The following is a 13,906-nucleotide window of genomic DNA, read 5'->3' as shown; positions in this document are numbered from 1 at the left end:
CAGCCCACAAACTAAAACCGCAAGCTTTAACTATTTGAAGTCTGAAGAGGGTGCTGGTCTGATGCAGACATTTGGAAAGGTTTTTTTTTTTTTTTTTTTATACTTTTTTTATTATATTGTGTACATTGTGGAAACTTTCCCTTTTTTAACCATATAAAGGACTGGATCTTCCGAAAATTAAAGTGTTAATGTATGTTTTTTTCTTCACAAACATTAAGTGAATTTATAATTGGTGAACTTTCAGGAGCGCAGAGTTTTCCTTTTTGGTGTATTTGTGGTACTTCAGGGTATCCGGATCTCTGCAGCACGGACTGTTCTCAGCCCATACGAGGGTTTCAAGTATTTCATGGGATATTAGTTATTTCCCATTGAGCGCCAGTGATTTTTTTGTATCAATATTTACATTGAGTTCCCCTGCCTGCATGCTTGCTGTCCCATTTTGAGAAGCTCCCAACATCCCTGCTTTGAGTTCCTGGGCCTACACACCTGTTGTCCCCATTATGAGGGGTTTCCAGTCCACCATCCCTGCTCTGAGGTCCTGGGCCTACACACCTGTTGTCGCCATTATGAGGGGTTTCCACCATCCCTGCTCTGAGTTCCTGGGCCTAAACACCTGTTGTCCCCATTATGATGGGTTTCCACCATCCCTGCTCTGAGTTCCTGGGCCTAAACACCTGTTGTCCCCATTATGAGGGGTTTCCACCATCCCTGCTCCGAGTTCCTGGGCCTGTACACCCATTGTTCCGTTTATGAAAGGCTTCCACCATTCCTGCTGGATTTTTTATTTATATTATACTAGCTGAATACCAGGCGTTGCCCGGTCTTCCTATCTTAACCTTTTGGGGAGGAAAATCATAGTAATATAAATATACCCATCTTTTATATAAGGGTGTAGGTAAGGGTTAATTTAACTGTCATATATTTTTATTTGGCATATAAGTAGTATGTGTACCAGGTATTATTGAAATATCTCCAGGCGTACAGAAGTTATGTGGGAACATACATTTCCCATTGATTTGCATGGGACTTTAAACAAAAACCCCGACCCTATCAAATGGGGGTAGTTAAGTGATAAATTAACTATCCTATAGTTTAAGTGGACATATAAGTAACATGTGACCAAGTGTTATCGAAATATCAACAGCTGTTTGGAAGTTATGAAGTAACATGTATTTCCCATAGAGTTGAATGGGACTTTAAAGGAAAACCCCGACCATGGCAAATGGGGGTGGGTAAGGGTTAAACCACCTATCCTATGTTTGTTGCTGACATATAAGTAACATGTGTGCCAAGTTTCATGTTAATATCTTTAGCCGTTTGGACGTGATGCTGGAACATGAAGTAACATGTATTTCCCATAGAGTTGAATGGGACTTTAAAGAAAAACCCCGACCATGGCAAATGGGGGTGGGTAAGGGTTAAACCACCTATCCTATGTTTGTTGCTGACATATAAGTAAGATGTGTGCCAAGTTTCATGTTATCATCTTTAGCCGTTTGGACGTGATGCTGGAACATACATACATACACACACACACGTTGAGTTTTATATATATAGATTTGCAGCAGTAGCAGGCCCATGTAGACAGACATGTGTATGGGGACAGTAACCGTTTATGACTGGGAAATCTCAACACTGGAATCCCCAGAAGAAATATGAAACCAGTGACAGATAATTGTATACTAACCATACCGACAATGCTGTAATTCCTTTGTCCTTGGTGACTAAAATTGTCAGCAAATATTGCTGAATATATGTGTTTTGCCTTTTCTGTCATGTTTTTACCCATCTGCTCATGTGTTCCCTGTTTTCCTAGACCAATGCCTGGATTCTTACAAAAGTAACGGCACACAGGGCACGGCATTGAATGGCACATCAAGTGTCATCGAATTCTGGGAGTAAGTGCGCGGCTGCTATTTACCAATACCACTTACCAAAACGAGTTTTCTTGCTTTATCCATTATGTTCACAGCTAAAAAAATACCATTTCAATTATTGTTTTTCCTATTGTTCTGTGGTATATCGTTTTTTTTTCTTCTTAATAGTGCATTGATTGTTTTAATGTGTAAGAATTTGGTACTCACGTGTTTGAGGTTTCCAATGATCCCCAGTCTGAACTGGCCGCAAACGTAAAGTTATAAAATCGCTGCCGGAATTTGCCATTTTGCTTGTGGGCATTGTGAAGCCCACAAGCAAATACATCCGGGAAGCGGTGAATGCTCGTCACGTGACCTGCTTGACGAGTCACGTGACAAGTGAAATCCCGCAAGATTTTGACGGTCGGCATTGTGAATTGTCTCCTGGGATGCATGACACTGTGCTCCCAGGAGACATTAATACTATTCTCTGTCTTTATAAAATGCTGTGTGACATCAGGGGTATGGGTTTAAAGGGGAGTTCCAGCCATTTTTATGTTTATTAAAAGTCAGCAGCAACAAAAAGTGTAGCTGCTGGCTTTTAATAAACAGGCACTTACCTGCTCCAGCGCTCCAGCGACGCGCCGGCCGGGGCTCCGCTCCTCTCCCCCCCCTCCCCGGCCGGCGTCTTCATCTTCAGTGTGGGCACCCGGCCGTGACAGCTTTCGGCTTCACGGCCGGGCACCCACTGCGCATGCGCGAGCGCGAGCGGCGCGGCACTGCGCATGCGCGAGCGGCGCGGCCCGGCGCCGCGCCGTGTAATTGCCCAGGAGATCGCCTAGGACCTGTGACGTGTCCTAGGCGATCGCCTACAGCAGCCACTTCCTGAAGGCGATTAAGCTTAGTCGCCTACAGGAAGGAGGAAGTGGGACAGGAAGTCCCACTCGTGCTGAAGCCCCCACTCCCCCCCCAAAAAAATTACATGCCAAATGTGGCATGTAAGGGGGAGAGGAGTGGGTTAAGAGGAAGTTCCAAATTTGGGTGGAACTCCTCTTTAAGCAGTTTTTAACCAAACAGAGCCTGCAATACATTCAGAGATTGCGGCAGCTGAAGTTATATGCAGATCCCCACTTTTTCTGTGAAGCTTTTGCTCAGCCCCTCCCAACTCTGATTTTCTCCGTTGGCCATTAAAATGACAGGCAGCTACAGGGCCAACAGTAGGGGCCAGGAGGTGGCGGGGAAGGAACAAACTTGGCTTTTGCATAAAACAGTAGAATAGAATTATTATGCAGTTTTACTGAAGATCACCTTTTTATGCATTCATGTGCATAATGTGTTTGGTTTGAACTGACAATTGACAGGTTTACTTTAATGCTGAATTGAGGGGCTTAAAATGTAACCCTGTTGAAAACCTTTCTTAAGCCTCATACACACGATCGGATTTTCTGCAGACAAAGCGTAGGACTTTTGTCCGAAGGGCATTGGCCATGAACTTGTCTTGCATACAAACGGCAAAGAATTGTCGGCCAAGAAACACGAAACAATGTGATTTTTCAGCTCTTTAGCGCCACCCCTTGGGCAACTTCTGCTACTGTTTTGTTATGGTGAGCATTGCTTCCAAGCATGCGTGTTTGTACTTTGGACTGTTGTGTGAGGGACTTGTGTACACACGATTGGATAACCTGACAACACACATTTGTTGAAGGACAATTTTAAAGCATGCTATCCCACATTTGTTGGCGGAAAGTCTGACAACAATTGTCTGGAGCATACAAATGGTCGGATTTACGACAACAGCCTGTCATCACATGCCGTTGGGTAATCCGATCGTGTGTATGAGGCTTAAGTTTTAGATGTATAGTTTTTTTAGTTCTGGGCAGAATAGTCATTGAGTCTATTGTCACTAAATTGGGGTACACACTATAAGAAAACGGGGCGAACGAACGCCCGATTTTCTTTGTTGTTTCTCAGCAAATAGGAAACGATGAACGACAATTTGCATTGAAAATTCTCGTACGACAAAAGCCTTTTTTTTTGTTGTTTCTGATCATGCGCAGTCTTTCTTATCTGATTTTTTTTGTACAAAAATCTATACGAAAAAGGTACACATTAAACTAAAATCATTAGTTCTGTTCCCATACGAGAACTTTTTCAGAGTTTGTCCCTTAGGCCCCGTACACACGACCGGATCGATCCGCTGGGATTGATCCACGGATCAGTTCCAGCAGATAGATCCGGTCGTGTGTACGGCCTAGCGGACATTTTCAGGCGGACATTTGTCCAGCCGACGGTTTTCAAGCGGATAAAAATTTCTTAGCATGCTAAGAAATCTATCCGCTGGAAACCTGTCCAGCGGACTTATCCGGTCGTCTGTACAGACTCACCGGATAAGTCCGTCCGATCCCATCCCTCGCATGCGTCGTAATGATTCGACGCATGCGTGGAAGTATTTACCTTCCAGGGTCGCGCACGTCGCCGTGTCATGGAGGCGGCGACGGCGCGGCCACGTCACCGCGGATGTTTTCCGCAGGGATTTTGATCTGATGGTGTGTACAGCCATTAGATCAAAATCCACCAGAGGATTTATCCGCTGGAAACGGTCCTCTCGTGTGTACAAGGCCTTAGGGTTTTTTCGTATGAAAGTTGTATACACACTATTCGAAAATCGTATGAAAATTCTTTGGATGAAAATATTCGCTCGATTTTCTTATAGTGTGTATGAGCCTTAACACAGAAAGTGATTAGAAAAGTTTAGTCATTATCAGAACAAGAGGTGGGGACACGGGAGGACAAGGAGATTTTCCCTCATTTTGGGGAGATTTCATTTAATTTCCTGTTCTATCTCTATAACAGGAAGTGAAGGTTAATTTCTACAGCAAAAATTGAAACTGTCAGGATTTTTTAAATATCAAAAGGACAGCGCTGTACACAAATATGTATTTTCTATTTTTAGTGCTCTTAATCCTATACCTGTAAATCAGTACATTATAATGTGAAATACCTACATATGTTTAAGTTCCATTGTGCAAAACATTTTCAAATCAAACAATAAATTTAATAATTTAAATAAAGGTGAAACAATCCATATAATTCATACATATTATAAAAAGTCTTAGTGAGTAAATTGCAGTGAGAATTTTCTCTTCTTTTAAAAATCTTCTGTCTTCTACTACACCGCAAGATGTGCTAAAATATACTCACCATTCCTACCCGTTTTGTCATCCGACGTCCTCAAGTTTTTAACCAGTTTCTTATTTTATCAAAAACAAAACAATTGGGGTAGATATATTCTTTAAAGGCCACCTATGGAATAATTCTTCCTCATCAGCCAACCTCCCCAACCCCCTCGTCACCACCACCTCCCTCTCCCTTCAGGAGGTGCAGGGTCTTCTCCTGATAGTGGAAGCTTCTCCGTTATGCAAAGAGTAGCGCTCATTTTAAGGGGTAGGTGATGCCCTGCACTCACAGTTTATCCTCAGTCTTCTCGTTTGAATGAGTCACTCAACCCCAAAGACCAAGGACCAGTAGTGTATTTAGGTTTTGTGCTGCCCTAGGCCTGACTAAACTCATACACCCCCTAATTTAAATATGACCCACCCCTTTCTGTTTAAGACCCACCCGGAAATTTTTGAGTGGGGACACTAGTTCTTATGGTCGGGGGGCCATTGAATTCCCTTAATTTGCATAAATTTCCTTTCACTTCCTGTTTGGCTATAGAGCAGGAAGTGAAGGGAAATCTCTGTAATGGGACAGGGATGGTAAAAAATAAACTGACAGGGGCTATAACCAGTGGCGGGGCGTCCATAGAGGGCGCAGGAGCGCCACCCCCTCTCGCTCCTGCAGAGCCACTGAAAAACAATACATAGATTCATGCATTGCATGAATCTATGTATTGTCGCCGCTGCCCACTATTCAGATGGCCGGCCCCCTGGTGAGCGCCAGCCATCTGAATAACGGCAGCTGGTTGGCTTTGGAAGTGTCTATCAGAGCCAGCGGCCTGAGGGCCATAATCGGCTTCCAAATAGTTAACATGGGGACGCACGGGGTATGCGTTCCCTGGTTAACACTGACAGGCGTCTCAGCCAATCAGGCTCACCGGTTCTGGTTACCAGTAACCTGATTGGCTGAAGCGACATCGAGGGCGGGACTCGAGAGAAGACATCGAGGGAGCCTGGAGGGAGGATGGCTTACCTGAGAAATGTAACAGGGGGGGAAGCAATCTGGCCGTTTTTGAGGGGGCAAACTGGCAGCAATTGATGGACACAGTGGAAACAATGGCATGGCACAGTGGAGACAATTGCATGCCACAGTGGTGACAATTAATAGGCACAGTGGCTGCGTTTGGCATGGCACAGTGGCTGCGTTCGGCATGGTACAGTGGCAACAATGGCATGGCACAGTGGCGACAATGGCATGGCACAGTGGCTGCGTTTGGCATGGCACAGTGGCGACAATTGATGGGCACAGTGGCGACAATTGATGGGCACAGTGGCGACAATGGCATGGCACAGTGGCGACAATGGCATGGCACAGTGGCTGCATTTGGCATGGCACAGTGGCGACAATTGATGGCACAGTGGGTGCGTTTGGCATGGCACAGTGGCCACAATTGATGGGCACAGTGGCCACAATTGATGGGCACAGTGGCCACAATGGCATGGCACAGTGGCTGTGTTTGGCATGGCACAGTGGCGACAATTGATGGCACAGTGGCTGCGTTTGGCATGGCACAGTGGTGACAATTGATGGGCACAGTGGCGACACTGACATGGCACATTGGCGACAATTGATGGCACAGTGGCTGCATTTAATGGCATGGCACAGTGGCGACAATTGATAGGCACAGTGGCTGCGTTTGATGGCATGGCACAGTGGCTGCGTTTGATGGCATGGCACAGTGGCGACAATTTTATGGCACAGTGGCTGCGTTTGATGGGCACAGTGGCGGCAATTGATGGGCACAGTGGCGGCAATTGATGGGCACAGTGGTGGCAATTGATGGGCACAGTGAGGCTGCAATTGATGTTTTTTTTTTCTCGTTTGTTTGCACCCCCAAATAAATTTGAGCACCAGCCGCCATTGGCGAAAATAAAATGTTTCCTACAGTTCTACTTTAAGCACAAATTTCTGATAATTTTATGGAGAGGAATAAGAAGATATAAACATGCCAATGGTGCAGCAGAAAACATAAAACACAGTGAGGAAGGTTTGGGCCCAGGATGATAGGACAGTCAAAATTAGAAGCAGCTTGCGTTACACTAACAGTGTAGCGCAAGCCGGCGGGGACACTTTCCGTGCTGCCCCCCCTGCAAAGTGCTGCCCTAGGCCTGGGCCTTGTTGGCCTAGGCCAGAATACAGCGTTGCTTAGGACATCTAGTTTCAAAGGGAAATTAATGTGGGGGAAAGTGCAACAAAGGCGATGAACATTGCAGCCTGCTTTTTTACTTTCAACACTAGCTGGGGCTCTTTGTTTCTGAAAAAAAATTGTGCAGATCTGGCCTTTTGACTTCATTTACTTTATGGTTTTTCAGTTATTTATAGAATATAAGGTTTGTGCCTCAGTGATGTTATTGGTTCCCAGTCAGTTGTTAGGATGAATATTCATTCATGTCTTTAGTCCTGACTCTGCTTTCCTTATTGAGCCCTCTTGTATCTACAGGAGGCGTGTATTGAGTATATCAGATGGTATCGAAAACATGGGCAGTCTGCGCTGGGAACTGGCACTGTGTCTCCTCCTCGCTTGGATCATCTGTTACTTCTGTATCTGGAAAGGAGTGAAATCCACTGGAAAGGTGAGTATTGGCACCAGCTTCACGAATGGCTTTGTTGATTTACTAAACTGCACTATGCAAGTGCAGTTGCTCCAGAGTTTTTTTTAAATGAGGAGACGCTCTTTAAGTCATAGCTCTTTAACCCCCAAGGTACCACAGATAGGAGTGCTACATTCCTACATTTTAAACAGTGAACCCCCATTCATAGTGCACTTTACCAAATAAAGACCAGGGTACTGTGTCAAATAGCAGTGCTATACCACTTCCACATCAACTACCAGGCTACATTAGGTAGAAGATGTGTGTCAGCCCTTGTTGCCCCTTTGAAAACGATCGTAGTGGATCACTGTTCATAGAGTGTTTGATGGGCAGTTATGAAGCGATATGTTGCCTCCTCACTACCCGATTTAAAGCGGGGGTTCACCCTAAATAACAAGTTTCTACCTTGCCATTCAGCATACTAGCGTCAGCTAAAGTATGCCTTTATTTTATTTTTTTTGCACCGTACTCACAGTTTAATCCCCTAGTTAAATTTCAGACACCCGCGGGGAATGGGCGTTCCTATGCAGAGGGGAACATGATTGACGGCCGGCTATGGCGCGTCACGCTTCCAGAGAAGAGCCAGAGTAGGACTCGGCTCTTCACGGCGCTATACGGCACCTGCGCACAGACTAGGAGCTGACTGCGCAGGGGCCGTGAAGAGCCAAGTCCTATTTCGGCTATTTTCGGGAAGCGTGACGTGCCATAGCCGGCCGTCAATCATCTTCCCCTCTGCCTAGGAACGCCTAGTCTGAAACTTAACTAAGGGATTAAACTGTGAGTACGGCGCCCAAAAAAAAAATAAAGGCATACTGTAGCTCGCGCTAGTATGCTGGATAGCATGGTAGAAAAAAAAATATTTTTTTTAGGGTGAACCCCCGCTTTAAGCCTGTAAACGCCACACCATCACACTGCAATCACATGTATTGCACTCGGTAGCCATGCGGGTGTGGTGTGGCCCCATTGACTTATATTGTCAACATACTGTTTCATTTTTCCTGTGGCCCCAAGTGGCTGCATGCCCTGCTTCAGGCGTGCGTTTGTGAGGTGGAAAAAATGCGGCTCAACTGGCTGTCCCTTAGCCGCATGTGTGAACTAATTCTTACTAATGGAATGTGATAGAATTGCCTGTTTTCTGGCTGCAGTATGAACTCCTTTAGAACTGAACTCCAGGAATTTAGGGCCAGATTCACAAAAGAGATACGACGGCGTATCTCCTGATACGCCGTCGTATCTCTGTGATCCGCCTGTCCTAACTATGTGGCTGATTCATAGAATCAATTCCGCATAGATAGCCCTAAGATCCGACAGGTGTAATTAACTTACACTGTCGGATCTTAGGATGCAATTCTATGCCGGCCGCTAGGTGGCGAGGCCATTGCGGTCGGCGTAGAATATGCAAATGACTAGTTACGGCGATCCACGAACGTCCGCGTTACCCGTCGCTCTAACTTTCCGTTGTTTCCGTCGAGATACGCGTCGTAAAATTAGGGCTGAGCCCTAGGTGTTCTAAGCAATGTTCAGTATGGCCGGCGTTCCCGCGTCAAAATTTAAAAAATGACGTCGTTTGCGTAAGTCGTCCGTGAATGGCGCTGGACGCCATTTACGTTAACGTCTAAACAAATGACGTCCGTGCAACGTCATTTAGCGCAATGCACGTCAGGTAATTTTCCCGACGGAGCATGCGCAGTACGTTCGGCGCGGGAACGCGCCTAATTTAAATGGTGCCCGCCTAATTCAAATGCGGATTTACGTTACACATTCACCATAAGTGAATCAGGCACTTACGCTGTAAACCTGCGGCGGTGTAACGTAAATGGGATACGTTACGCTGCCGTGGAGCAACGTAAATGTATCTGAATCTGGCCCTTAGCCACTTTGTAAAATCTGCAGGCTTACTATGGTTTAAGTCCAACAAGGTGCCTGTTTTGTTATTTTATCTTTCAAAGACCCAGGCATTCTTACCTTATTATTTTTGGTTGGGGTTCTACTTTAATAGTTTTTGGCCAGAATAGGTAGGGAGGAAGTTTTTATTGTTGTCTGTGTCCCCACTGGGGAGATTAACACTTTCTACTTGTTCTGCTTATCATTGTCACTGGGCAGAAAGTGATGGAAAATCTAAAATTTGTTGTTACATTTGTCACCAGAATAATGCTGCGTACACGCGGTCGGAATTTCCGACAATAAATGTTCGATGTGAGCTTGTTGTCGGAAAATCCGACCGTGTATAGGCTCCATCGGACATTTGCTATCGGAATTTCCGACAACAAATGTTTGAGAGCTGGTTCTCAAATTTTCCGACAACAAAAGTTCTTGTCGGAAATTTGGATCATTTGTAGCCAATTCTGACGCACAAAATTCCACGCATGCTCAGAATCAAGCAGAAGAGTCACACTCGCTATTGAACTTCATTTTGCTCGGCTCGGCGTACGTGTTGTACGTCACCGCGTTCTTGACGATCGGAATTTCCGTCAACATTTGTGTGACCGTGTGTATGCAAGACAAGTTTGAGCCAACATCCGTCGGAAAAAAATCCACGGTTTTGTTGTCGGAATGTCTGATCGTGTGTACGCAGCATAAAAAGTGGAATCTTCCAAGGGAAACGCCTGTTCTGGTTTTCTGAAAAAATTATTCCTTGCACTTTGGAGAGATTTGCTCTCTCTTCCTGTTGTGTTTCCAGGACAGGAAGTAAAATAAAATATCTGCAATGGGACACAAACTGCTAGACATTTAAAAATGTATCAAAAGTCATCATCATTTGCCTGTTTAACTCCATCTTGTCTTATAAGGCGCATATCATTTCACATAGTATATGTTCCCTTTTTTACCCGTTTTCTTAGGTTGTCTATTTTACTGCCACCTTCCCTTACTTGATGCTGGTTGTCCTACTTATCCGTGGGGTTTCTCTCCCAGGGGCCCTAGGGGGGATCCAGTTCTACTTGTACCCAGACCTCAGCCGACTAAAGGATCCTCAGGTACCTACAGACTATAGACTCCAACTTTATTTTTTACATTATTTTATTTTAACATAAAGTCCAACTATGCATTTACTCATTGTATAACTCACTCCAGTGCTGAAGGAAGCCCATTGTTTACACAACTCAATGAGGTAGAATTACTATAACTGATGCACACAGAGTTTGGTGCAGCCAATCAGCTTCTAACTTCAGCTTGTTCAGTTTGAGCCGGTTCACACTGGGGGGACAAAGTGTACCCAAAGCACAGCGGGTTAGCTTGCTTTGCAGGTTCCTGTGTCTAAAGGAAAGCCTCTTAATGAGTTGTCTGATAAGAGAGTAGTCATTGCTGTGATAACTCATTAGGGGAGATTTACTAAAACTGGTGCACTAAGAATGTTGTGCAGCTATGCATTGTAACCAATCAGCCGCCTGACGAGTCGCGTCCCATTCTATGCAATAGAACCGTTCTAATAGGAGCGAAGCATGTCGCTCCGACTTAGAAAAAGGTTCTTGTACGACTTCGGGGGTGGCTCAGGGCGATTTGCATTGACTTCTATACAGAAGTCATTTTGCTAATCGCCTCTAAAGTCGTCTTCAGGACGACTTGCAGAGTCGCCCCTGAAGTCGTGCCGCCGCAGTGTGAACCGGCTCTTAAGCTTTGACAATAAAACCTTGAAGCTGATTGGTTACAATGCATAGCTGCACAACATTCTTAGTGCACCAGTTTTAGTAAATCTCCCCTAATAAGTTATCACAGCAATGACTACTCTCTTATCAGACGACTCATTAAGAGGCTTTCCTTTAGACACAGGAACCTCCAAAGCAAGCTAGCCTGTTTAGCTAACCCGCTGTGCTTTGGGTACACTTTGTCCTGTATTAAATGTTTGTTTGTAAAACTAAGTTTGGATAGACATAGGGAAAAACAAGTATAAAACAACAGTTTAAAATCACCTAAAATTTTTAAATTCACAACTATAATAAAAATTACAGAAAAAATAATTAAGGTTTCTCTTTTCCACTCCTTTACCAATATATACCTGAACTTTTTACTGGTGAAACATAAGGACAGAGTTGGCTTTGCCTTTCCTCCTTTTTTGTTGTAGTTTAGTAACTACAAATCCACAGGCAAACTTTTAACTAGAACCATGTAGGAAAAGATCAGGGCCACATTCCAGGCTTCAGTCACAGGGCAGCAGGTGACCCGCCTGTGCAGAGCCCTGCTGGGCCCCAGAGTCTGATCACAGCACGCAGTCACATAGCGCTGTTCACAGGCGGCTGGGCTTTACAAGGTCTGTACTGAAAAACATCCACCGTGCCAGGAGCAGAGGCCCGGAGCAGACTGTGTTTTTCCTTCGGCCAGTTTTTTCAGATGTTTTGCTCTGTGTGACACTCAGCTGTGCTTACTAAGAGAAAAGCTGAATTAGGAACGCGAGGAAGCACATAGGCCAACTTCGAAGGAAACAAATCACATAATTTTCATAAACCAGATTATGTAATAAAATGTTATTATAAAAGACAAGTATAGTCGGTTAATATTTATAATTTTTCAGTAGGGCTGTGGAAATTAAAGATTAATTCCTCGATTAATCATAATTTTTTTTGATCGATCAAAATTCTTTTGATCGGTACTAGTGGTGCAACGGATCGTAAATGATCCATGATCCGAATGGGTCACCATATGCGGATCGGCACACCACGTGATCCGCAGAGCTCCGCTGCTGCCTCGGCCATAGGAAAGGCCGCGGCTTCAGCCTAGCTCCCGGAGCGGCGGCCATCTTGGTCTACCCGGCGTTGGCCTAGACGAGCCAAGAGTGGCGCGCTGACGTCATCACCTGGCCTCTACTGCTCATGTTCGGTCGGCTTCTCTGGTATGACTAAGCAAGCACTAATCTTCCTATACAGTGGGGGAGATGTCTGTGGATATTACAGTGGGGGAGATGTCTGTGGATATTACAGTGGGGAGATGTCTGTGAATATTACAGTGGGGGAGATGTCTGTGGAAATTACAGTGGGGGAGATGTCTGTGGAGATTACAGTGGGGAGATGTCTGTGGATATTACAGTGGGGAGATGTCTGTGAATATTACAGTGGGGGAGATGTCTGTGGATATTACAGTGGGGACTATATATGGTGGTGATCCGAAAAATGTATGTGCGTTATAATTAATCGAAATTTATCGATTTTAAAAAAACGATTAATCGAACATGAAAATTTTAATCAGTAACAGCCCTATTTTTCAGATATACTTGTAAAATGATCAACTGAAAGTGGACCTTTTATTGACTTTACAAGTGTACCTGAATACATTTTTCACATGTCCCAATATACAACAGCATTATTATTTCTCAAAAATCAGTGGCGGCCCATCCATTAGGGGCGGCGCCTCCCTAATTCATGCATTCAGCCCCTAATCTACATACACATGAAGTTCAATGATTTTTTGGAGCCCTTCCAGTTGTGTGACAATAGCGAATTAATATTCGCTATTGTCTTCCTGATTCTTCTCCCAGCCAATCAGGAAGTGGGTCTTAAGACCCGAGTGGCCAAGAGGAGAAGGATCGTACTGACCGCCAAGGGAAGAAGGAGGGGAGCCGCCAAGAACAAAGCCGCTGTGAAGCTGGTGATGCAGGGTAGAGCCGCCGAGAGGAAACTGTTGCTGAGGAGGAGGAGATGCAGGAAGGAGCCGAAGCTGCTAGATGGGGTAAGTAAGTGCAAGCTGGTGGGGGGGGGCACCCCACCGCCACCGTCAGAAATGCTCCACCGATTATTATTATAAAGCTGTGTTTGAGCTCCAGTCAGCAAATTTGCCTAGGCTAGAATGATGTCTTCAGTCTACTGCAGCCTGGAGGAATCTTTTCCAGTCCTCCCCCACTTGGCAATCAGAAGGCAACATAGTAACTTTGTAGCAAGTCAAAAGGTGGAGAGGCTGCACCAGGGGATGATCTGTGTCAGAAATTTGTGAACACAGCCAAGAACTGCAGAGGCACCAGGATTTACATGATTGTGTCATCTCTGAGCTGGAATCCTAGTCCAGGAAGCAGCTGGTGACCCTGATGATGGCTGAACAAAGATGGTGCAGTCCTTCTGGAGAAAAAAGCACATGAAGGCATTATCAGGTGGAGTACTGTGATCTCTGTGAGAGGTAATAAACACCCGGAAGTGTTACAATAATGTACTGAATTGAGAAGCGGGGGGGCCCTTTACAAAAAAAAGAAGAAATAAAGAAAAATATATATAAAAAAAGGGGGTTAGCCATCCGGGGCTTGTGTGTGTGTGTGTGTGT

The 13,906-nt window shown here is 45.0% G+C and overlaps 1 protein-coding gene across 2 annotated transcripts in view; it reads left to right on the top strand.

Annotated features, from left to right (window-relative positions):
- The window catches only part of LOC120932694 (sodium- and chloride-dependent GABA transporter 2-like), a 131,038-nt gene that overhangs the window by 101,922 nt on the left and 15,210 nt on the right, over positions 1–13,906 (top strand). For both annotated transcript variants that reach the window (XM_040345258.1, XM_040345259.1), the window contains exons 5-7: positions 1,817–1,898; positions 7,516–7,648; positions 10,507–10,641. In XM_040345258.1, the coding sequence (XP_040201192.1) occupies positions 1,817–1,898; positions 7,516–7,648; positions 10,507–10,641 (350 nt within the window). The remainder of the gene's footprint in view (positions 1–1,816; positions 1,899–7,515; positions 7,649–10,506; positions 10,642–13,906) is intronic.

This window comes from Rana temporaria, chromosome 3 (assembly GCF_905171775.1).
Source record: "Rana temporaria chromosome 3, aRanTem1.1, whole genome shotgun sequence".
Lineage (NCBI taxonomy): Eukaryota > Metazoa > Chordata > Amphibia > Anura > Ranidae > Rana > Rana temporaria.
The sequence above is the reverse complement of the archived record's forward strand: the minus strand, read 5'-3'. Positions and strand labels throughout refer to the sequence as shown.